The 23,423-nt window shown below is 49.1% G+C and overlaps 9 protein-coding genes across 9 annotated transcripts; 7 read left to right on the forward strand and 2 right to left on the reverse strand.

Moving 5' to 3' along the window:
* Nucleotides 1-155: 155 nt before the first annotated feature.
* BO88DRAFT_333627 (Zn(II)2Cys6 transcription factor) lies at nt 156-2,863 on the reverse strand (the record flags this gene model as incomplete). Its single annotated transcript, XM_025702772.1, has 6 exons — nt 156-298; nt 435-1,351; nt 1,403-1,992; nt 2,042-2,540; nt 2,606-2,703; nt 2,774-2,863. The coding sequence occupies 6 exons, from the start codon at nt 2,861-2,863 to the stop codon at nt 156-158; spliced, it is 2,337 nt and encodes a 778-aa protein (XP_025565946.1).
* Nucleotides 2,864-4,113: 1,250 nt separating this feature from the next.
* BO88DRAFT_450763 (amidohydrolase 2) lies at nt 4,114-5,188 on the forward strand (the record flags this gene model as incomplete). The annotated part of the gene is made up of 3 exons (XM_025710592.1): nt 4,114-4,195; nt 4,270-4,966; nt 5,020-5,188. 3 exons carry the CDS (start codon nt 4,114-4,116, stop codon nt 5,186-5,188), a joined length of 948 nt encoding a protein of 315 aa, XP_025565947.1.
* A 359-nt stretch (nt 5,189-5,547) lies between these two features.
* BO88DRAFT_441776 (Zn(II)2Cys6 transcription factor) lies at nt 5,548-8,201 on the forward strand. Its single transcript, XM_025709909.1, has 3 exons — nt 5,548-6,793; nt 6,846-7,123; nt 7,175-8,201. Exons 1-3 carry the CDS (start codon nt 5,763-5,765, stop codon nt 8,026-8,028), a joined length of 2,163 nt encoding a protein of 720 aa, XP_025565948.1. The 5' UTR covers nt 5,548-5,762; the 3' UTR covers nt 8,029-8,201.
* A 1,507-nt stretch (nt 8,202-9,708) lies between these two features.
* Nucleotides 9,709-11,501, forward strand: BO88DRAFT_423004 (tannase and feruloyl esterase; the record flags this gene model as incomplete). Its single annotated transcript, XM_025708612.1, has 6 exons — nt 9,709-10,004; nt 10,056-10,101; nt 10,153-10,561; nt 10,637-10,797; nt 10,947-11,342; nt 11,382-11,501. The coding sequence occupies 6 exons, from the start codon at nt 9,709-9,711 to the stop codon at nt 11,499-11,501; spliced, it is 1,428 nt and encodes a 475-aa protein (XP_025565949.1).
* Nucleotides 11,502-12,460: 959 nt separating this feature from the next.
* On the reverse strand, nt 12,461-12,885 carry BO88DRAFT_450767 (uncharacterized protein; the record flags this gene model as incomplete). Its single annotated transcript, XM_025710593.1, has 2 exons — nt 12,461-12,516; nt 12,762-12,885. 2 exons carry the CDS (start codon nt 12,883-12,885, stop codon nt 12,461-12,463), a joined length of 180 nt encoding a protein of 59 aa, XP_025565950.1.
* A 1,766-nt stretch (nt 12,886-14,651) lies between these two features.
* BO88DRAFT_450768 (plasma membrane H(+)ATPase) lies at nt 14,652-17,917 on the forward strand (the record flags this gene model as incomplete). Its single annotated transcript, XM_025710594.1, has 5 exons — nt 14,652-15,051; nt 15,119-15,342; nt 15,401-16,045; nt 16,146-17,051; nt 17,111-17,917. 5 exons carry the CDS (start codon nt 14,652-14,654, stop codon nt 17,915-17,917), a joined length of 2,982 nt encoding a protein of 993 aa, XP_025565951.1.
* Nucleotides 17,918-18,899: 982 nt separating this feature from the next.
* Nucleotides 18,900-19,239, forward strand: BO88DRAFT_450769 (uncharacterized protein; the record flags this gene model as incomplete). Its single annotated transcript, XM_025710595.1, has 2 exons — nt 18,900-19,010; nt 19,069-19,239. The coding sequence occupies 2 exons, from the start codon at nt 18,900-18,902 to the stop codon at nt 19,237-19,239; spliced, it is 282 nt and encodes a 93-aa protein (XP_025565952.1).
* A 457-nt stretch (nt 19,240-19,696) lies between these two features.
* Nucleotides 19,697-20,391, forward strand: BO88DRAFT_207135 (uncharacterized protein). The gene has a single exon (XM_025701900.1). The coding sequence runs from the start codon at nt 19,809-19,811 to the stop codon at nt 20,175-20,177; it is 369 nt and encodes a 122-aa protein (XP_025565953.1). The 5' UTR covers nt 19,697-19,808; the 3' UTR covers nt 20,178-20,391.
* A 619-nt stretch (nt 20,392-21,010) lies between these two features.
* On the forward strand, nt 21,011-21,959 carry BO88DRAFT_433108 (uncharacterized protein; the record flags this gene model as incomplete). Its single annotated transcript, XM_025709402.1, has 1 exon — nt 21,011-21,959. Exon 1 carries the CDS (start codon nt 21,041-21,043, stop codon nt 21,956-21,958), a length of 918 nt encoding a protein of 305 aa, XP_025565954.1. The 5' UTR covers nt 21,011-21,040.
* Between the last annotated feature and the right edge of the window lie 1,464 nt (nt 21,960-23,423).

Consider the following 23,423-nt stretch of genomic DNA (forward strand, 5'->3'; position numbering starts at 1 on the left):
TGAATAGCCTTGAAGTAGATATTGGTGCCTCTGTAAATTGTATCGGAATGTATAGTATATGAGACACACTGTGGTATTCGTTTTATATAGTCTGTCGGCTCCGATCAACAAAGGCCTTGTGATGGGGGTGACGGTGATAATAGACTGGTGTGCTTTCACAAGGCCGCTGTGCCTGAGAATGGGTCCCAGCCCCAGTCTCCGCGGATAAAATCGGCGAGAAAGCTCTCCATCGCAGAGTCAATGGAATATGTGTGAGTAACATCCATGCCATTCGGGTTGGGAAACAACAATCCAGGTTCTCCCAAGCCAAGATCCAAATGGTCTCCTAAACAAGTAGAGGCATTAGCACCAAAGTGAATAGTACGCCCGTGGATGTAAGTTAGGCCGAGTTTACTCACCTGTAGAGTCATGAAACCCTGCATTGGGGAGGCCACCGAGCCCTTCAGGGTGGCGGGATGAGTCTTCCGTTAGTTGAATACTCGAATTATTAGGAAATCCAGAAACCAAACTGGAATGGTCCAGATCAGGTTGACAGCCAATCTCAGCATTTTGGGTGTGTAGTGAACCCCGTATCTTTGATGGAGAGGTCTGAGTACGACTTAACTGCCGTATAGTAAGGTCGACCATCTTGTCGAAGCTTCCCTTGCCATTACGTACAGAAGGCCACCACTGACCACCGATACTGAGGAGGTTGGAGCAGGTCCGCAGATCCCTCAATACCTCCGCGAACGGGGTGGTGGCCTGAAGAGAGGGTGATGCCCAGATGCAGTAAATCAGTGTCGCGCCCGAGGAAAATATACCGTGAATGTTTCGCCAGTTGTATAATAGCTGTTCCTCTGCACTGAGATGATCGTATATGCGTAACTTTCGACTGCAACTTTGGTAGCACTGATTTAAAGCACTTGGCGATGGCGAACGGAATGCTTGGGAAGGCTGAAAAAGGAGCGTTATTGCTGAGTGATACAAAATCTCCAGCCTGAGTTTCTCATGCTCAACGCTTTTTCTGTCCTCTTCTCGGCCAGTCGGCGGTTGTATGAGAGATGTCTCGGTTAACCATGCGTCAAGGTCAAGCTTGATCTGTGCCTGATGATTTCCAAGGTCATTCGGCCACACGAGCGGGCGAAGCTGTTTGGGTAAATGATAGAAAAGGAGCTTTATCTCAGTTATGTACTGATCTAGTCTGAAACGACGAATAGACATTGTCATATGGGCGGATGATGGCGCTGAAACATGGAGTTTGCAATTTCCAATCATAGACAATTCTTCAATGACATCTTCTACTTCGGGACGTAGCATATCAAAGGTTTCATCTCTAATACCTAAAGGGCGGCCTTGGATGGTGGCTACTGTTCTATGGCGTTGTTAGGCTCAAGCACATCGGGGAGCATGGTTGATTTCCTACCGATCGAGGGAGTATGTTGTATAAAATATCAGTCTCTTGACAGCCAAAGACGTTCTGGAAATGCCTGTAGACGGGCTAGGTTCTCGATGAAGGCCCAAGTCAATGCAATGCGACATTGCTATATGTGCCAGTGTCCAAATATTGAGGGCAGCCGGGCAGATCATGCTATGAATTGCCAAGAGTAGTATACCCTGCAGAGATGTCACTGACACAGAGGAGAAGCAACTTGATGTTTCTGCTAAGGCCATTCTGTAAAATCGGGTCGGAGAATAATCAAAGTTCTTCTTGCGCGTTAGTACGGTCGCTGCCAGAGAGAAGACCATAAAAACATGAAACACGGCTGTAAATACTGATATCGGCGTAGACGGTTTGCCGCTTTCATGATCAGCCATGCCATTGTACTCGAAGGGTTCAAGGCCTTCCATCCACCCGTTGCTATCGTATTGGCCCGTGGGTTCCATCTGTGTGCTCTCATGCAATGCCAAATACGCATTGACTAGCGAAGGCGCATGGAGGACGGGGTAGTCAATATGTATATGTTGGAAGTAGACCGCAAGTAAGATTTCAGCTTCCTCGGGGGGAGGGAGATCCTGAATATATGATGAGAAGCGTGACCGGAAACCGAGGGGAGCGACAGACCCTTGTTAAGCTCTGGTACAGAGAGCGATAGCCTTGTTTCAAGGCTTGGGAGATTGAATGCCTCCCATACTTGCTTGTTTCACTAATGACTGATGGGCTGGATAGCTGTGTCTCTCTATCCACTCCGATAAGCTTCGTAAACAGCAGTCCTGAGGAAGAACCCATGTAGTGCTGTTGTCGGGAATCTGAATGTAAGGACAGCATCCCAAATGCATTTGCCACAGAGGATGCTTCTGCACGTGGGGTCTGGTCAGGCTCTGGGTCCTCGACTAGGTCGTATGGTCGTTTCCTTGTGGCTGGCTTGTCCCGACTCTGTGTATCAGTCTCCAGCACAGTGGTAACGGCATTGCCACCATCGGAAACCCCCGAGCTAGACTGCAATGTCAATTCATTCTCACCCAGATTCACGGATGGCCCCTTTGTCAGGTCAAAGTCCGGGTCCAAAAGTTTGATCTGTAGTTCAAGCCATGTGAGTCTGGCACGGCATTGCGCGATGAAACTGGGACATCACAGGACGATTAGTGCGGCTAAGGGCACAGAAGCCACGGGTGGAGGAGATCTTACTCGCGAGGAATCGAAATATCACGGTTCCGACCATCAACATCGATACAAGGGACCCTCGCTCGCGAGCAATTGCTGCATGCGGGGGTGCCGCCGTCACACTCCGGGGAAGATAATTAGCAAAGATGCACAGTCGCAAGCTTGGCAACATGAACATGAATGTGGGCCAACCTTGACGCGTTTAGCTCGACACCGACGACAGGCGATCCGGACTTTCTTCGGTGCAGGAGACCCCGGGCGCTCTGTGTCTCGGGGACTCATCTTGGAGATTTGCAAGATGATGTGTGCAAAAGCACGATGAACTAGCGTAACGGCAACATGCCACCGCGTTGGATTTGTGGGGGAAAGCGGAATGCCGGGGGCGGCGGGTGACTGACTGACACTCGGCCGTCGGCACATGATTTACTCCACAATCATTTTGGTCCTGCGTCTACTTTTCTCTTCTTCCCTTGCAAACCCTTTATAACTTCAATGTGCGATCCTAATAACCACAATGTATGTTTTGCTTGCTTCTCCTTTCTTGACTGAAATTGCTGTCAAGTTTCTAGTGCTTAGTAATTTTCCTTATGCGAAACTATATATATCGAGTACTGTTAGTGGATCATACTATGAACCTGCCAGGTGAGTTGATCAAATTTCTACATGATGAGAAGTAATATCGAGAAAAAAACCTAGTATACAGTACTATCAATGCTATAGTGATTTAACATTCACTTTTTTAACTGAAGAAGGAATTGATGACAGCTCAACGTTGAAACTGTACCAATGTCGCCACTCTGCGGGCTCATCCTCGATGCATCCTCGGGACATGTTGAGAGCATCAGAGGCAATCTCTCTAAGCGCAGATATAATATCTGACATATGGACAATGTATGATTCATAAATTGGGGTCACATGCAGAATAGAGCAATATGCAGACTTGCCAATTTGTGGCCTTCAATATAGTAGGGACTCGTGGGGGGATGTGACAAACTTGGAGCCTTCAGCTGCAGAAATGATAATATTCTCTAGCTTACTGTAGCAGGCGCCAATTCTTACAATACCCCAGATTGACAGGAGTTTATATGTTCTTGAAACGCATGTCCGACGGCCTCCAGCGCTGCATATCATCTGCAGATCATACCTGACCGCAGATACCAGATTCTTACGGGGCTAACACTAGACCGGAAGATACTACAGCCAGGAGGATCGGGGGAGCCAATCTCTCGTCCAGTTATCACAAGACAAGCCTTTATCAAGACAAGATTGCACATTACAACCAACATGGTATTGAGGGGAGATGGTATGTTGTGTTGCATGAGACCCCGAGTACATTGCCAGGATCGCTCCGGCTGCCGTTGGGACCCGGAGTAACCCGCGATCCCGAAATGGATCCGTATATACAGACAAGGCGAGCCGATCAGACTTGTACATAAGAAATAACGTGTAGCCCCCAGATCCCTTCCAATATTTTTGTTCCCTCGATGTCCCTTGAGGATATCAGATTTGCTAAACTCTTACCAAAGCCCATCATGACCGTCGAACACCAACCATGCCCGGAACCGGTGCTGTTTCCAAATGGTGGCTGGGACGTCCACCACCACATATTCGAGCGTATGAATCTGGTCTCCCCTCATAAGCTAGACACTTTACTAAGTAACATCCTACTGATGCGATCGTATGTGTAGCCGCGAAATTCGCCTACGCCACTGACAGACATCTCACACCACCACCCGCGACCGTCGAGCAATTTCTCGCCTTCAAAAACAAGACTGGGTTCACCAATTCGGTTCTCACGCATGGTTTATCATACGGCTCAGACTGTACATCTCTCAAAACATTTGTCCGCGAGCTAGGGGAGTCGGGAACGAGGGGTATTGGAGTCATTGTCCCAGAGACGACAACACCAGAGGAGCTCCAGGAAATGCACGCAAAGGGCATCCGAGGTATACGGGTAAACTTGTACCAGTACCAGGCAATGCACGATGTGGAACGACAGAAACAAGCTTTGCGTGCTCACATCAGAGCTATCAAGCCACACTGTCCAGGATGGAGTATAGCATTCACTCACGTGCATCCCGAGTTCTGGGGACTGTTGAAGCCTATTATCGAGGAGGAGTTGATGTCCTCTAGCCTTCATCTGGTCACTGATCACTTCGCATTGCTCAAGGCCGCTAGTATGCTGCCTGCAGAGTATGAGGGAGATATCACGCGACAGCCCGGTTTTACGGAAATCATGGATCTGGTCCGTTCTGGGCTTCTATACGTGAAACTTAGCGCTCCATACCGCGTAAGTCATGAAGCTCCGCGGTATGCAGACGTGAAGCCACTGGTGCGCGCTTATGTGGATGCCAACCCGCAACAGATCCTATGGGGAAGCGACTGGTGAGTATTTCAAAATAAGCACTATGATGATTCGCTGCTAACATAGGCTCTAGGCCTCACACCCCGCATATGAAGTTGCGTACGCGTGAAGAAGCACTGACAGAGACCCCATATCTGGTCATCGATGACGCGGAATGGCTGAAGAGCTTGCGGTCCTGGGTCAGTGCCGAGGAGTGGCAGGCGATAATGGTGTCCAACCCCACTAGACTGTACAACTGGTAAAGCTGCATGTTATTGCGACCATAGGATTTGAGAGTCCGCCAGTTATGCTACATGATAGATAACGGTAACCTCTTATTGAACTACGTAAAGCTCGTAGATGCTCAACCTCGGCAGGGAAGAGCCAGAACTACACAACAAAACAGGGGATCGGAAGAGCCGTGACACGCCTAATCCATTTCAGGAATAGCTGGTATTCGGGATCCAAAGGTATCTCCGACGTCCGACTTCCGACCGTCGAAAAGGTCCCACCTTTTGCAGGTCACATTGTCCTGAAGAAAATAGTCTCATTCCGGTCCCTGATATAGTATATATCGGCCAATGTAACCTATTTTCCCTTCGATGGTCCCCGTGCTGTGAAACCTCCATCTAATCTTTGGAGCAATTGATCTGTCTTATCAAAAATGGATCCAAGGGTGACTGACGATCGTCATCAAGCGGGTCCCCCAACCAACAAACGCGGCTTGGAATCCGAGTCCATCTCACTCCTCCACTACCGGGCTTGGCGCAACGCAATCCCTCTTAAATATTCCTTCAGACCATTGCTTCCTCATGAAATACACCTTTGACACGCACAATGTCGGCCTCTATGCCCTCTAGCCATCGCTCGTTCAATCTACCAAGCTCCCTGCCCCCGTTGAATCAGTCGTGCGAGAGTTGTAGGGCGCTCAAAGTACGCTGTCTGCCGGATCCCAACGTCCCGCGCCAGTGTCAGCGCTGTACCCGCACGAGAAGAACCTGCGTGTTTGCCCGCACGCTCCGACGACAGCCACGGAAGAAGACTGGCTCACGAGTGGCCCAGTTGGAAAGGGACGTGCGGGATTTGCGCTCCCTGTTACATGACCAGATCCGACCGGATTCAGACCGCGGGGAAAAGGCAGATGATGCCGCGGCCGCAGCCGCAGTTACTGACCCTCCGGGGGCGTCTGGCCGCGACGTAGCGTCCTTGCCCGCACTCTCATCATCTACGCGCATGGAGCCCCCTAGTGTCCACAATGCCTCTGCTCAGGGTGACTCAGATCGGCATGCTAGGAATTCTCCTGCCGAGCCTGCTCCCACCAACAGTAGCCTGACCCTGATGCAGTCGCCAGCTGGCTCTGGGGACGTGGTTGATCGCGGCATCGTATCGCTTGACATGGCGCAAACGTTGGTCTCATTCTTTATCAACGAACAGATGCAATTCTACCCAATGGTCGTGTTGCCATCAAACACAACTGCGGAATCATTGCGCAGAACGAGCCCGGTGCTTTTCCTGTCTATTCTAGCTGCTTCCTCAATGACCTTAAATCCTCACCTGGCGGAGACTCTGAATGAGGAGATGCTCAAGATATTTGCAGAACGATTTTTCCTCAGGCAGGAAAAGTCAGTGGAGCTGATTCAATCAATCCTCTTGATGCTCATCTTTTACTTCCCCCCAACATCACGTTTACAGGGTCAATATTACCAATACACGCACATTGCGACCACCATGACTCTAGAGCTTGGTATAGCAGCTGGACCGGCGGGACGGAAAAATTACCGTTGTCATGGCGGATATGGTGATTTACCAGCTTCCATCCATAGTGCCCAGGCGCGCGCCGTACTGGGCTGCTATCACTTCGCGTCCAAGTATGGACTCTATGATTATCACGTAGTTGTTACTCGACTGACCTAGCCGTAGCATAGGGATTCGAACGCATCGACCGAATATGCTCCGCTTCAACGATGTGATAGACGGGTACATACACCACCTGAGAGAATCTACAATCGGCCTAGATCAGCAAATAGCAACATGGTTTGGCCTTCAGCGGATCGTTGACGATACGCTATCCTCACTGGGCCAGGACAATACCTTAGTGGATATTTCCCTTCGTGAGTCGCAGATGCTTCCAATCCTGAATTGGTTCGATTCTCGAATGCTTCATTGGAAGAGGACGACCCCGAAAAACATGCTCACAAGTAAGTCGCATCCACACATAATTGGAATCCTGCTTATACAATAATTCCCAGCATGGATGAACCTGGAATATCACCACATGTACCTCGCCATCTACGAACTTGCCGCTGGTGAAAGCTACCGCGACCCCGACGCTCCAACCCGCAAATACTACACCCTCCCACCCTTAGAAGGCGACATGGAAAGACACAAAGCAAACGCACCTATAACGGCTGCACGGGTCCAGATAATAACGAAATGGCTGCTGGCCTCCCACCAGATGCTAGACGCCTTTTTAGAATGCGACACCTCTACCATGCGCAAGCTACCTAACATGACCTACACACGAATGATCCTGGGCATCTCATCCTTACTTCGGATTTATCACACGGCCCAATTTGGCCCTCTCGGTGAGGTGGTCTCTTCCCAGATGATGGACGTTGACGGCTATCTGGACCGCGTCGGACAAGCTCTATTGAGAGCGAGTGGAGACCAGAAGTACCGCGTTCCGAGCAAATGGTATCACGTTGTTGCGATCAAGAATCGAGAGTGGTTTGAACAGATCCAGAAACGGATAATTGCTCGCCCGAGTGATACACATACCTATCTACGCGGCGGAGTTCCCCCACCAGCGTCTGGTGTCCCCATGTTGGACCCTCACCGTGGCCCAGGCTCAGCTTCCATACTACCCTCGCTCGGGAGTGGCATGGTGGGTCCCGCATATGCTGAACCGTGGTATGTAGATGATGCCGCGGGAAGGGTTGATCCGTCACGGCCTTTCCCTGCTGTGAATGCACCAGTCTTGTATATGGGACAGATGCAGCCAGTAGAAGGGGGTATCGGTGAGAGTGCTTTCCCATTACCAGTGGGTGACGAACCGTGGCGGTTGGATGAGTCGATGCAAGAGAGCGTGCCATTCCCATATTGATGCCGGCAATTCCCTACATCTGGCCTAAACGGTCTAAAGGTTGATGCCAATGATTCACCTGATAATGATCTGTAAATAAATGACTTCTACGAACATCTCAATACACGGATAGCAAGGAGAATCATGACAATCTACTTCTAGAAGATCAAATTGTCACGAAGTCCCCCAAGTGCTAACATTTCTATACGACACTCATGACTATCATGATGGTTAAGTTGGAATTTTCATTCAACCCATGTAGATTAGGCCCTCTCAATTCCTGGTAGCCTCCTAAGTCCGGTGAGGTAAACGCTGTGCCCTTGGGCTGGGCATATTCACAGAGCTTGAATATCCCGTGGAGTGATCATGGTCAAAGACAACGCGTCCATACTCACCAATGGTCCCACTTACTACACTACCAAGCCCAGTTAGTTCATTGCTCAGAATACTCACGTGTTATTGATAGGGAAATAAATTGGAGCAGGCGGATGTCGGAAGGGAACCACGACCGACTCCGTAGCCCTCGACTTTCCAGGCTATACTGTCTACCGAAATGGTAGAAGGTCCGGGTCTCCGCACTACTGCTTATAATCAACTGGCTTCAAGGCTGAGTATTAATTCCAGAATCGATGAAACCAGGCTCATTGAAATGCTATTGCGGACGTCATGCAAAGCTACTGGGTCAATTTCATCAAGAATGGCAACCCTAATGACGAAGGATTGACCTATTGGCCACCCAGTAAGGGAAATGCAACGACTATGTGGCTTGGCAACTCTTGGGGAGCTGGAAAGGTTGCAGAGCCTGCCCGAATTGATCTAATCCGGAGCTGGTTAGCCAGAATGTCGAATGGTAGGATACCTCGGGTGGGTCGGACTTTGGGAGATAATCTGTGTGAGAGTAAATCAGCCTCAGTAGCTTACGTGGTAGTGGTAGTTATCTTATTTAGCTTGCAGTCTATAGCCCATGGCAATTGCGGACTTTGCATACGCGGACCGAGTTGGAACAATTTTTTCTTAATTTTTTTTTCTGATCATCAGTCTCAATAACCGTCTCCCTAATTCTTCCGAAAGATGCACGGTCCACGTATACCTCGTCCTGTATCCAGTAAAATTGACACAATGGACGTAAGAAAAAGAAAACTGGAACATAATCGTCAGGGTCGTCGACCCTAGCTGGACCCTCAGGGACTAACTAGTAGGCGGCCGCGTAGCCCTCTCCACTCTGCCCTCTAACCCGCCCTATTTACCCCATCAAAAATGCCCATACCTCGGTTGTTGACGCCTCGAAGCCCTGATAAGATGCGGGCAGTGGGCGGATGGACCCTTCAACGGAAAAGCCGGCAGTCGGAGATCGGGGATGCCACCACAACCACATCCGACGTCCGACGAGACTCATCACAATCGTATTCGGACGGCGTCTAGGCAGGCACGGGTGCGTAAATAGTTATCATATCTTCGGTTAACTTCCGCTGATGCCTAGTTTTAGCGTTGATGCTGATTGAAGAGATAGAGTGGGCTTGAACGAGGATGCTCCAAATACTCTTGGAGAGTGTCATCCCTGAGTATCAAGTCTTCCAGGCTTGATAAAACAAATATAAATACTTGAGCCTGTGAGCCATTCTAAAGGCCATGCCCAGAATCTCTACCAGATGGTTCAAGATCATTCAATCCCTAACATATTTGACATTCTTGCTTTGTGAGATGAAGAAACCCGCAGCAGCCACAGCGTTGCTTGCAGGTGCTGGTCTCGCCAACGCCACCCTCAACTGCTCGACTGAAGCCTTCCAAAAGATTATACCTGCCAATGCCTCAGTTGTACTAGCCAAGCGCGTGGCCGAAAATGGCACATTCACGCCCCCAGCAGCTGACACCGGCTTCCCCGACCCAGCGTATCAGCTACCGGCACTCTGTGCTGTGCAGATTGAAATGCCCACTGATGCCGACACAACCTCCAACTTTGGTTTGTTCCTACCAGACACCTGGAAGGGACGTATGGTGTGAGTACTACCCACAAAATATGCCACACCAGGCCCTATTTCATTTGATAGGGTTTCGGGCAACTCTGCCTTCTCAGGAGTCAATTATGCGGAAATGGTAGGCAGCTCCTTCCTTGAATCTGGGCCTCGGTTCTGATTCCCATAACAGGGCGCCGGAGTTACCTATGGTGCAGTTGCAATGTCCACTGATACCGGCCACGACTCTGCCTTTGACAACTCCTGGGCTAAGAACCCCGAGTCCATCGTCGACTGGGGCTGGCGCGCAATGCACCTCTCCATAGTGGAAGCCAAAAAGGTCATCGCCGCCTACTACGGCAAGCCCCTAGACTACAGTTACTACAACGGCTGCTCAACTGGCGGTCGTCAGGGGTTGAAGAAAATTGAAGCATTCCCAGACGACTTCGATGGCGCAGTCGTCGGTGCTCCAGCCTGGTGGACGACTCACCTGCAGCTGTTCAACATCTACGCTGCGGAGTACCATTTACCAGAAAACTCGACACATCATATCAGCTCCGACTTGTTCGAGTTAATTGCCAATGAGACTCTGAAGCAGTGTGGTACGCTTTCCATTTCCCTTAACCTATTCTTATGATCCGAACACCATTCTCACCACATCTCACCCACAAACACAGATCCTCAAGACGGCGTAAAAGATAACATAATCTCCGACCCACGTCGCTGCAACCTCAACCTCGAAACCATGCTCTGCCCAGCCAACACTACCACCAGCGACAGCAACACCTGCCTCACCGACGCCCAACTTGACACCCTCTACCACTACTACAACGACTGGGTCGAAGCCAACCAAACCTTCATTTTCCCTCACTACGAAATCGGCTCCGAAACCGGCTGGGGCCAGACCCCGGACTTCAGCTACATCGAATACTTCCTCCAACAAGGCACGAACTTCTCCTGAGCTGACTGGAACCCATCCCTGGTCAGACTGTCCGACGCCATGGACCCCGGCAACGCCACAGCAGACAACTTCGACCTCTCACCCTTCTACAACCGCGGCTCAAAACTCATCCACTACCAGGTCTCGCGGACCCGTCCATTCCCACCGGCGGCAGCGTGTACTTCTACAAGCAAATACAGCGGACTTTGCGAAGTAAGGGCATTGATCTGGATGACTTCTACAAGTTCTACTTGATCCCGGAAATGGAGCATTGCGGAAGCACACCATCAAACATGGAGGCGCCGTGGTATATTGGGGGTTCGTCGCAGGCGTCGACTATCGGAAGTGATGGGTCGGGGAATCATCTTCATGAGAGGAAGGGGTTCAATGATGGAAAGCATGATGCGTTGTTGGCTATGATTGGATGGGTAGAGAATGGTACGGTGCCGGATTAATTGGTTGCTACTAAATTTCATGATGAGGATGATTTGGATTATGTTGTTAAGCAGAGGCCGATTTGCCCGTGGCCGAAGCAAGCGATGTATATCGGCAATGGGAGTTTTTGGGAGGCGGATACTTGGGAGTGTGAAGGATTATATTAGGGGTAGGCTTGGGGGGGTTGTATACCTATTTATACGTTGGTTGATTGAGGGTGATTGTACTCTTCGTTTCTATCAGGTTTTGTGGCTTATATATTTTCTATACTCCGTTTATTGATCATGTTATCTTGTGGTGACATACCAGAGACTCCATCGGATCGGAGTGTGATATCTGACCCTGCGACCTATAACTACGGACCGGTTGGTGGATCTGATGATTCAGCAAAAGAATGACAGTCTCATGGGAGTATAGCCTTTTTTGATATAATCAGCTGTGGTCGGCTCCACTTGTATTCTGTACGCTCTCCAGTGTCTGGTTATCATGATAAGTCGTACGGAAAGCGTACTCCCGCCACGCTTATGCGCAAATCTTTCTACATCAGCCATTACCTACGGTCGTAGGCAATTGCTGTCCTGGAAATGAAGATCCCTGCTTGGCCAAAGCCAATCAAGGGGGTTTTCCGGTTCCAGGGTCTCGAGAGGGTTGCGCACGTGGAACGTACGTCGCACATGGCCGCCATGTGTTGAGCTTGTCAAGACGTGACAATCGGTTAGGCTGAGTTGTTCATCTGATATGTACTCGATAACAATTAACGACATTATACATTGGCTGCTCTTCGCCGAAGGTTTCCGCAAACGACACTTGCAGTACCAACAAGGTGGTTTGAGCTCTTTCCTCAGATGCTGTGTAATGCTATCTAACCATATAAGTCGGGAATTTCTTACGATGTGAGACAATGTCAAGCTGATAATCTTTGCCATGATTGGAGTATATATTTTGTAACGAAGGCAGTTTATGTCATGGTAGATAGTCGAAATTGGGGAGGTACAAGAATCATAGTCATCATGGAAAATAGAAAGACCAGAGATCAGTTCTAAGCACCATTATTTTTGGAGATATTGAAGCATTTCGGTTCATATGTGGACAAGATATCACCGCAGCAAGCGACCTGCTATTTACATTATCTCAAGTACACGCGGTTCACCTCCGCCCCGACACAGTAACGCGCCTGCAGACCTAGGGATCGCAATTAGTAGTGAACTATATCCTACACCCAATTCTGGTCACAAGCGTATCAATTTAGCTATTGATTAAGACTTCCAAGGTACCATTCTCAACGCTCACGTCAGGCGCACATTCAGAAACGGGTATAAAGACAACGTCAACTGCCCACTAATCCTTAATCTCCGTTATCTCCCATTCCGCCCTCTCGGCCTGACGATTTCGCCACGCTTTGTGAATGATGAGGCCCAAAATCCCACAGAGCACGATGAAGACCACGACAAAATCCAGAATCACACCGGGCTCTTCACCAGCCCAGCTTCGCTTGCCGATGGTTTTGTGAGACAGGACTGTGGTCGATCGGGGGAAGTTGATGGCTGGCATTGTGAGCGTCTTGTTCGTATGAGGAAGAAGATATTTGAATTGGTTGGAAGCTGTGCGATAAAGTCTGCTTTGATGTGATCTGCGGTTATGCTTCAAGTTCTGTATGGTTTTTGTGAGGCGTGTAGTACTCACATCTTTGTGGCTGGAAGGGAGTGAAGAAGCACTATCTTTCCAAACTGTTATGTCCAAGAAGAATAGACAGTATAAGTGTACTAAGAGACTAAGTATGGACCGCAGCTTCATTCAGAGGCTTAAGCTGCCTATTGATAGCAAAAACGTGAAAAGGACAATCTAGTCTATCCCAAAAAAATACCTTGGCTATCCCGCGATAATATGTAGCAGTCCAGTCCTCATGGTCAAGCAAATCCCTCACCTACCCGAACTACCTTCCCGTTCCTTGACTGCGTGATTTGGTCATAGCTCTCATATCACAAAACATGCTGGCAACGAAAACCAATAGGATGTGTTATTATAGTGATGTCAGCATGCGCTCCTTGAGGGTGTGAGTAGCTGATTGGCGAGGATATGACAGAGGTATTCCGCGGGGCAATCGCGGATTTCTCGGAAGCTTGAGACCGGTTTCTTGCCAAGCTGATGAAGGTCTGAGGGCCTATCATGGAGCTGAACCCCATATGCCGCATATCCGACTGGGTCACATTGGTTGGTGCTGGCAGGGGTTCGGTCCGTCGGCATGGCGGGATCTGGCCGTGGTTGAGAAAACGGGGCTCGGATATGGATGGAGGACATGCTTGGATTGGGTCTAGATCGTTAATTTGAAGGACAAAAGAGTTGCTATCGCAGGACGATGTATCGCGGGAGCTGAAGGCGAGAACTCTTCAATTTCTATAATGATGTTACGGTTCATACTGCCGAGTCTTTTTTGAAGTTGTACTCGATAAAAGGAGGTGCCTGGTAGTTACTTCGACCCTATTTGCGTCCCGTCTTTCCCATCCATTTCGTGCGTGCAAAGGGCAATGATGGACGTGGCGATAACACAGGCCTGTGACGGAGTGGGTCAGGACCAATCAAGCTTTTGAACTCCGCACAGATCGTCGACTGACTCGTACCTTTTGCCGAACATGACATCAACAAAGCTTCATCTGACCTTTCGGGGCGTTATACTTCGTAAACGACCCTCGGACCGCGCTGAGGTATTTTCAGTCCATCTTGAGGCTCATCTCGATGAGCAGTAGATAGCAGTATCAAGTGAGACCGTGAGATGGTAGATAACTCCAACAGCACATTGAGGGGTTTTTAGATCAATTCGAACTGTAAGCAATGCCCGAGGGTCAATGGCAGAGATCCTGGGCATCAATGTGCAAGTGGAGCGACAGCTACAAGCTTCACGCCATCTCCAAATAACAGCCACTCCTAGATACAGTCAACGACAATTCCTAACTCAATTCGGAATGGCCAAACATTACACAGTATTAGCTCGGGCGTACAACCCAGTGAGACACTTGCAGTGAGCATGCATCATGCAGCACGCGACGTCATGAGGTATTTCAGCTTCGTATTTCCGAGATTGCCGATTTCCGACCGGACAGCAAGCAGCAAAACAGGATGAGCAAGAATCCCAGTTAAGTTTTATTAAAGACCGCTCATATAGTCTGTGGGTGTACAAAACTGCTTGTCGTTCCCTGTTCCTGTCCCCTTAATCCCCGAGCTCCGTCGACGGTGCAGTTGGTTGGACCTTCCGCGCTACATTTACTCTCTTCTCTTTCCCTCCGAGCAATCCCACCCACGGCTGCACCATAGCCCTCAGTATGTCTACTAACGGCGACGTGGAGCGCGATGCCGGCTCGCGCCGTGCCTCCCGATTTTCCAGCCGGTCTGCTAGGTCAGACGCGAAACTCGACGAGTACACCCGACTGGTGAAGTTCATGTCCACGTACCGCGAGAAAGACGCGAATGATCCCGGAGAGGGAGAAATCCGCCAAAGCCGTGTGTGGTATGCGCCGTGGAAGAAGAGAAGATTTCGCTGGAAGCATGTTGGGTCGTCGCGCGAGTTTCCGGAAGAGTGGCGCCTGACTGATATTCATCATGGGTTATCGGAGCCGGAGGTCGAGACGAGGAGACGGTCGGCAGGGTTCAATGAGTTGAGCTCGGAGAAGGAGAACCCAGTTGCGAGGTTGTTGTCGTATTTTCAGGGGCCTATTCTATATGGTGAGACTTGATGATTGGTTTAGTTACTGTTTTGGTATGGTGAATGCGCTGACGGTTGTGTTTGTAGTCATGGAGATTGCGATCCTGCTTGCTGCAGGCTTGAAGGACTGGATTGACTTTGGTGTCATCATTGGCATTTTGTGCTTGAACGCAGCGGTTGGTTGGTATCAAGAGAAGCAGGCTGAGGATGTGGTTGCCAGTCTGAAGGCCGATATTGCCATGCGCAGTACTGTTGTGCGTAACGGGGAGGAGCAGGATATTTTGGCACGGGAACTGGTTCCTGGCGACGTGGTAAGCTTACTCTTACAAATTGCTTTACCAACCAAGTACTCATGTTCCTTTCCAATAGATCATCGTTGAAGAAGGCCAAACTGTCCCCGCCGATGCAAAGGTGATCTGTGACTACGACGAACCCGACCAAGGATGGAGTGAATACCAAAGACTGCGGAGCGAAGGAAAATTCGAAAAGGATGCCGAAAAGTCCAATGACGAGGAGGGCGAGGATGACTCTGACGACGATGAGAAGGGATATCCTATCCTGGCCTGCGATCATTCAGCTATTACGGGAGAGTCTCTTGCCGTCGATCGATTTGTTGGTGACCAAGTCTTCTACACAACAGGATGCAAGCGTGGAAAAGCCTACGCAGTCGTCCAAGCCACTGGGACGAAGTCCTTCGTTGGCCGCACTGCTTCAATGGTCCAGAATGCAAAAGATACCGGCCACTTCAAGATGGTCATGGATAGCATTGGAACTGCCTTGCTGGTAATCGTCATGGCCTGGCTACTGGCAGTTTGGATTGGTGGCTTCTTTAGAAACATCCCAATTGCCTCGCCTGGTGAACAGACTCTTCTTTTCTACACCCTGTCTATCCTGATCATCGGGGTCCCTGTCGGTCTGCCTGTCGTTACAACTACCACCTTGGCGGTTGGTGCGGCTTATCTTGCGAATAAGAAGGCTATCGTTCAGAAATTGACTGCTATTGAGTCACTTGCTGTAAGTATTCTCAGGGGCATCTTTTCTCCTTTGTCCTGGTCCCGACTACTAAATCGCCCCTTTTTGCCATTTATTCAGATACTAACAATACAATAAATAGGGTGTCGACATCCTTTGCTCCGACAAAACCGGAACCCTAACCGCAAATCGCCTCAGCATCCGGGAACCTTTCGTATCCGAAGGAGTCGACGTCAACTGGATGTTCGCAGTCGCTGCTCTCGCTTCTTCCCATAATGTGCGCTCGCTCGACCCCATTGACAAGGTGACCATCCTCTCGGTAAACCAATACCCCAAGGCAAAGGAAATCCTCCAACAAGGGTGGAAAACTGAGAACTTCACACCCTTTGACCCGGTCTCGAAACGAATCGTTGCGAATGTCTCCCTTAACGGCACCCGCTACACTTGCACGAAAGGAGCGCCTAAAGCAGTTCTATCTTTGACCAACTGCTCAGAGGAAACAGCAAGAATGTACAGACAAAAAGCAACCGAATTCGCACAGCGTGGCTTCCGCTCGCTTGGCGTGGCTGTTCAGAAAGAGGGTGAAGAGTGGACCTTGTTAGGCATGCTGCCTATGTTTGATCCCCCTCGTGATGACACTGCTCAAACTATTGCTGAGGCACAAAAGCTAGGCATCAAGGTGAAGATGCTTACGGGAGATGCTATTGCTATTGCAAAGGAGACGTGCAAAATGCTGGCTTTGGGTACGAAGGTTTACAACTCGGAGAAGTTGATCAGTGGTGGTCTCAGCGGCGCCATGGCTGGTGAGTTGGTAGAGAAAGCAGATGGATTCGCAGAGGTCTTCCCGGAACACAAATACCAGGTTGTCGAGATGCTCCAGGATCGTGGACATCTTACAGCCATGACTGGAGATGGTGTCAATGATGCACCGTCCTTGAAGAAAGCAGACTGTGGTATCGCGGTCGAGGGTGCCTCGGAGGCTGCGCAATCTGCATCGGACATTGTGTTTCTGGAGCCAGGGCTATCAACCATCATCGATTCCATCAAGGTGAGTCACCCCTTGTTCCCATCCCAGAGTCACAATTGGTCCACTCTAACAAGAAGCAGGTCGCCCGTCAAATCTTCCATCGCATGAAAGCCTACATCCAATACCGAATCGCGCTCTGCCTACACCTAGAAATTTACCTCGTAACAACAATGATCATCTTGAACGAAAGTATCCGTACCGACCTCGTCGTTTTCCTAGCCCTCTTCGCCGACGTCGCCACCGTAGCAGTCGCCTACGACAATGCCTCCTACGAACTTCGCCCTGTACAATGGCAACTCCCCAAAATCTGGGTCATCTCCGTCATCCTAGGGATTCTCCTCGCAGCAGGAACATGGGTGATCCGCGGCACACTGTTTCTTCCCGACGGCGGCATCGTCCAAAACTGGGGCTCCATTCAAGAAATCATCTTCTTGGAAGTCGCCTTAACAGAAAACTGGCTAATCTTCGTGACCCGCGGAAGCTCAACTTGGCCATCTTTACCTCTCGTGGCGGCGATTTTGGGTGTCGATATCCTTGCTACTATCTTCTGTCTGTTCGGGTGGTTCTCGAACCGTGATATGATTACCGATCCGTACGATCAGTATATCAGCAAAGAGACGAGCAATGGGTGGACGGACATCGTCACTGTTGTGCGGCTGTGGGGATACTGCATTGGAGTAGAGATTGTCATTGCGTTGGTCTACTACGTTTTGAATAAGATCGCCTGGTTGGATAACTTGGGCAGGGGCAAACAGAGTAAAGGGGATGCGGCTATTGGGAATGTGCTTGCTCATATGGCTAACTTGTCGCTGGAGTTTGAGAGGGGAGAAAATGGCAACGGGAGGGTCTTTTTGGCTTCGGATAAGGAGGAAGAGGAGGTTGATTAGGTGTGCCAAGGTGCTGATATGGTTGGTGGTGTAATGGTGTGATAGTGTCGAGTATTGATTGCAGGATGGCGAGGGATATCTTCGGGGATGATGGGATCTACATACACAGCTATCTTACTATAATACTATGTCAATAGAACCACTTCCAAATAGTATGAGTGACTTCTTCCCATGTCTCTCGAACAATGCCACCCTTCAAGGATGAAAACTGTGGGTAAAAACTGAACCAAAAGCCCTCCTGAGGATAGCTTCGCATTTAGAGGGCATATTTCCCATTCTAGAATCTGGAAAGGAAAAGCTACATCAAAACCTGAGATATTGCCTTGGCTATTGAAGGAAATTTGTCTTAAACCACCACGGGATTTCAATCCTTCGATATGAAACAACTCCAATAAGTCACAAGAGACTAGTTGTCGATCAACGCCAAAGTTCTCACTAGGCTCCTTAGTCCTAAGAAAATCATCGCGACAGATTGTGGGTCTGGCTCTGCTAAGCTATGGAGGATCAGAGGCGAAGGATCCGAAGGATTCGGGCGGTATCTGAACGCTGTCACCAAAAGACCCCTGAACATGAATGCAGACGGGCCGGAACATCATCGGTAAAACATGTCATGAAGCTAGTGGATAGCTAAAGTCATGTAAAGTGGGTTAAACTACTATTAGAAAGGTTGACGATCCTGACAACAATCAACACCTTCCTCCTAATATACGCTATACATATGGATCTTCTATATTGCCCCGTATAAGTTACCTTTTCTAGATATGGGCAACTAAAAACCACTATACCTATATTGAATCTTTTTTCGTCATGCCCAGTGATTGTCTAGAAAATCGTCCTTGTGGTTCTAGCACCGCGGAGTCCAGGAAAGAACATATAAGGGCGCCCTTTCCTGTCGACTTATCCACTAAACCATACACCTCCAGTCAACCAAGACAATTTTCAACCCTTCTAAATCTCTTATCCAATCTCTCTACTATTCATAATGGTCCGCATCATGACCCTCGGACTCTTCCTCATCAGCGCCCTCACCGCGCAGGCTTGCACATACTGCCAGTGCGAGTTCAGCGACAGCAGTCACTGCTGCGTATACTCGGTAAGTACTGTCCCACGCAGCAATACTATTTCCAAGAAGCTAATAAGGTTTCCTACAGGATGCAAGCATCGGAGAGTTAGACTGCACCAGCATCTGCGCCAAAGCTCATCGGGCCGACGGCGTTAGCAATGCCGATGGTACAGCCGGTACTGCGTGCAATGCTGGGGGTAAATATGAGTGTATTAGTGCTATTACAGCGCAGGGTCGGACGCCTTGCTACACTGAGTGAAGGACATGTTAGTGTGGGGAGAGGCTTTACCGGGATGTTAATTAGATGGAGCATGTAGGAGGGTACAATCAGGAGCGTTGGCTTGATGAGAGAGATGTTGTACATTTAGTGCCTGAAATGACACGTTTCTATCCATAGTGTTCCTCATCCTCGCTGTGGCTGTGTTTCTTTGAGTTGAGCTTACGCGTAGAACCATAGTCCAGTGGAATAACCCGAGGATATCTGACCCAAGGATCTCTTTTCGGGTACGCAGCATACGGAGTACTGCTCGTTCATTTCCTCAAATGCTACTGCCTATATGGCGAGAAATACAGTCTAGAACGAGCCATCTCGTGGGTTGTCCATTGTTATTGAATTTTAGGGAAATAGGCTCTAGATTTGTAGATATATAGCGTATTTATAGAAGATACTATCAAGGACTATTATATCCCAAACCCCAACATGACCTGACGAACATCGCACAGACCGCAAAAGCTTACCACATCCGCTCCCGATCTCCTTGACTGCAAGTCTTCTTCCCACACGCTATTACTCGCGATTTACCTGCCACAAAAGAATACCAAAATCATATGGCCAACATCAGCATCGTGGAAGCCGACCACGAAAGGGTCGAATTTCCCACCACAGTCAACGGCCTTCCTACCGGCTTCCCACCAGTCTTAGCACGACGTGGAGTGCCCGAATTCATGTGGGATCAAGACATGTACATCATCCGGCATATGGCAGCGAAGCTCTCTAAAGACCAAAGTAGGGAGATATATCTGGTGTGTTTCACATGTGGGCTGTCGATTTGTTTCTACGGTGCCGCGGTGGATCGGTTTAATGATCGCCTGCGAACCTACGTTGATGGGATGAATGCGAGGTATGCACCGTATGGGGTTGTTTGGGAGATGAGATGGGTTCCATATTGTGGGACTTTTATGTCTTATGAGACTTAGCTGTTAAGTTTGTGTGCTTTAGTAGGGGATGTGTGAGGAGGGGGTATGAAGGTTCTGGTTCAGGAGCTGAGAATAGATACCTAGCCAGAATTGGGACAGTAAATGCTATGTGAATTCTCTTATGATTGGCTTATGCTAGATTCTAACGATGAAACATAATTGCAATAGTCCTAAAGAGAGGAAGGGTGCACGACATCCTGACTCAATAACCTGGATGGAACGCAAGAGAGACGTGGTCGGACTGACAGATCATATGATTAGGTTGAAACTTTCTCGTGAACTTGGTTACGAGTGAGCACCTTAAATACCAACTAATAATGTTCTCTGGAACCTAGTGGAGTTGCCTCCCTAGCTTAAAATTGCTCGCTTCGGGACCATTGCTCGGATGTGGCGGGCCTGGAATCCAAATCGCCGGGAGGGGTCGTCGTTGGTTCCAAGCAACAAGTCAACCCCACCAGCGATCGATGTTGGTAAACAGAACTTAATTTTGTGCTTGCACGATCATCGGCTCCGACTTCCATTGAGCTGTCAGTTGACCAGAACGGCCCCTGAAGCTGTTCTTTCGTATCATGACCCGAGCGACCAATAGCTCTATGGCAATTCACAAATATCGCGGCGGTGCATATAGTTTTCATACGTTTTACGATCGTATCCAGATATGAGGATCTAGGCGCAGTCTTCCACATGTCAGAAGGATCAAGTCTGTTCGTTTAAGAGTTGGGAGAAAGGCTCACTGAGAACCATAAAAGACCGATCATAGCATGGCTGCCACAAAGCCCCACCCTTACAACTTCCACCTCTACACTCCATGATGAACGCCTACCCCAACCAAGCCCAATAACAGTCCCACTTACTCGCCCACGATGGATGCTCAATGCAGCGACCTCCACGAAACCACAACCACTGAAACGAATTCCACCGACTCCCAACCACCAAACTACCAACCCTTAGAGCGCCTCATAGCCATCCCCCGCGTATGCAATCTCACCGATCGACTCCTTATCAATCTCCCTTTCATCCGCGCCTACACCGACGTTCTAACCAACTTTGGAATCCCCGAAGAAGCCTTTCTCGAATTCATCGACGAGCTGAACATCATACAGGCTGGACACACGGCCCTGAAGTACATGCAAAAGGCCGGTCAAGCCATCCATTTTGCTGACCATATCGACCCCACGAAAATCACCGCACTTCTGGGACAATGTTCGGACCTCACAGCTCGTCTTATCCACATGGCATATATCAAGGGACCGTTTGCGCGGAGGACGGCCTACCTTAACAGAGCTAACCGGTTGCTGTTCCATCCTAAACATCTCGAAGTATCGATCGTCAGTGGGAAGCAGCTGAGGAAGATACTGGGCCTTCATCCGAAGTTTCCGCTTTGTGCGTCCCTATGTCCGCGGTGGACTGTACCATCGAAAACGGACCTCGTTCAGGGCGTGCGCTCGCGGGTTCGTGTACCTGGGAGACAGCTATGTCAGCTCATCGACTATGTTTATGACTTGGATCTTGCGGCGGAGGCGAAGAGGGGATGGAGCCAGGAGAAGGGAAAGGTACGCAGGGATGCGGCGAAGGTTGTTCGGGATTGGCAAGTTGTGTCCGAGGTTCAACATGAGATCTGGCGCGGGGAAGCTATCTTGTTGTATGAGATGGCGGGGCAGACTGCGGATATAAAAGTGAGAAAGAAGCTGCTGAAGAAAGCCAGAGATATGGATAAGGAGGTGAGGCATACGGAGAAGATTACTTGGCTTGTGGTGCAGAATTGGCGGGATTCGGCGTAATGGAGCTTTGGTTGGGCTGTACATGAGTCTGCCACAGTTATTAGGAGTCAATGGCAATGGCATACCTCTTAGTCGGTTGTTGAACTCTTAGGGGGCGTTAGGAATGAGTGCATTCAAAGAACTCGAACTAGTTTCATCGCACGCGGGTGAGGTGCTTATTGATCGGGTTTCTTCCACCGAGCGTGCCTTCCAAATACGGGCTGTGCTCAAAGACGCCTCTGTACTCTGCATCTACAGCACCTAAAGACTACAGTGTCTATTCGACTCGCACATGCTGGTCAATGAATATTGAATGTAGGCAATCCACTGTGTCAGTGTGGGTGTTTTCTGGTTTACATGGTGGCATGGACAAGCACATTTCCACGTATACATATATCGTTGATGCACCCATTTTGGAAGGGTATTCGATCGGCAATCTAAATATCTCTGGTAATACTACTCATGGGAATGAGTTGCAAGGCATTTCACATGTCTCTCAAAGAAATACAATCGCACACTTGCTAGGGAGCTCCGTACCATGGATTGAGCTCGGGAAGCGGAGCTCTAGGCCGGCCCTTGCATGAGCTGCGGTTAAAGTTCGGAGAGGGAGAATTGATAGCACCCGCTACTTCTTAGTCCATATACTGTTCTCACTAGTATCTTAGAGGGTAGCGAACTATTGCATCGACATCTGAAGCGAATGAATCTATTAAAATTCACTAGCTCAAGGATAGATAGCATCAGAACGTACGAAATAAGCTGGCCATGTACCTTGGAGCCGAGTACTCTCTCTTTTCTTCATGACTTTCTGGCACTTTTCTTGCATCAATGGCAAAGTCTATTGGGAAAAGGTATACCGTAGCCATTCTTCCTTTCCGAGGCGCTACGTTATATGATTCTAGCTCCGCGATAGCTTACTCAACTTAATCTTCGATTTTAGATCACGTCCCCACTCGAAGTTATTCACAAAAAAGAAAAAGAAAAGAAAAAAGGGTAGTCCACTCTGCTTTTTCGCTATCCCCTATTTCCTTTGGCATACTCCGCTATTGGAAGAAGGATAATTAGGATCGAGCTGTGCATTATTCTCAGAGATGAATGATCAATTAGTGGCAGCTTTGCCGTATTATGTATTAGTAGTAAAATGTAAACAACTATCTAGGGATCTATATTCCAAAAGATAAGGTAAACACAAATATCAGGTTCCTCTTTGAATTTGATGCTCCATAGAACAAGATAATAGCGAGTCATCATGAGATGGTCACAGTGAGCCAACACTTCCGTTGTCGATGAGATAACGTCTTTGAGCATGGAGGTTGCGAGTGTGGTCGTCTATCAATTCCGGGACGGGGTCGAATTGAAGTGTGAGTTGGTTGTTATGATGAATAGATTCCGAAAGGTAGTATGGTAAATAGGTTGCGGGCCAAGAATAGATCAGAATCACTGCCTGAGTGATGTCCGTTGTTGACATGTGGCGGATTGAAATAAC

This window comes from Aspergillus vadensis (genome assembly GCF_003184925.1).
Source record: "Aspergillus vadensis CBS 113365 unplaced genomic scaffold BO88scaffold_4, whole genome shotgun sequence".
Classification (NCBI taxonomy): Eukaryota; Fungi; Ascomycota; class Eurotiomycetes; order Eurotiales; family Aspergillaceae; genus Aspergillus; species Aspergillus vadensis.

Excerpts from the sequence above, each read along its gene's own strand:
- BO88DRAFT_207135 (XM_025701900.1), top strand. The coding sequence starts at position 19,809 with ATGGCCAACATCAGCATCGTGGAAGCCGACCACGAAAGGGTCGAATTT.
- BO88DRAFT_441776 (XM_025709909.1), top strand. The coding sequence starts at position 5,763 with ATGTCGGCCTCTATGCCCTCTAGCCATCGCTCGTTCAATCTACCAAGC. Across the intron at positions 6,794-6,845 it reads TGCTATCACTTCGCGTCCAA|CATAGGGATTCGAACGCATC; the intron begins GTATGGACTCTA and ends ACCTAGCCGTAG. Across the intron at positions 7,124-7,174 it reads CCCGAAAAACATGCTCACAA|CATGGATGAACCTGGAATAT; the intron begins GTAAGTCGCATC and ends AATAATTCCCAG.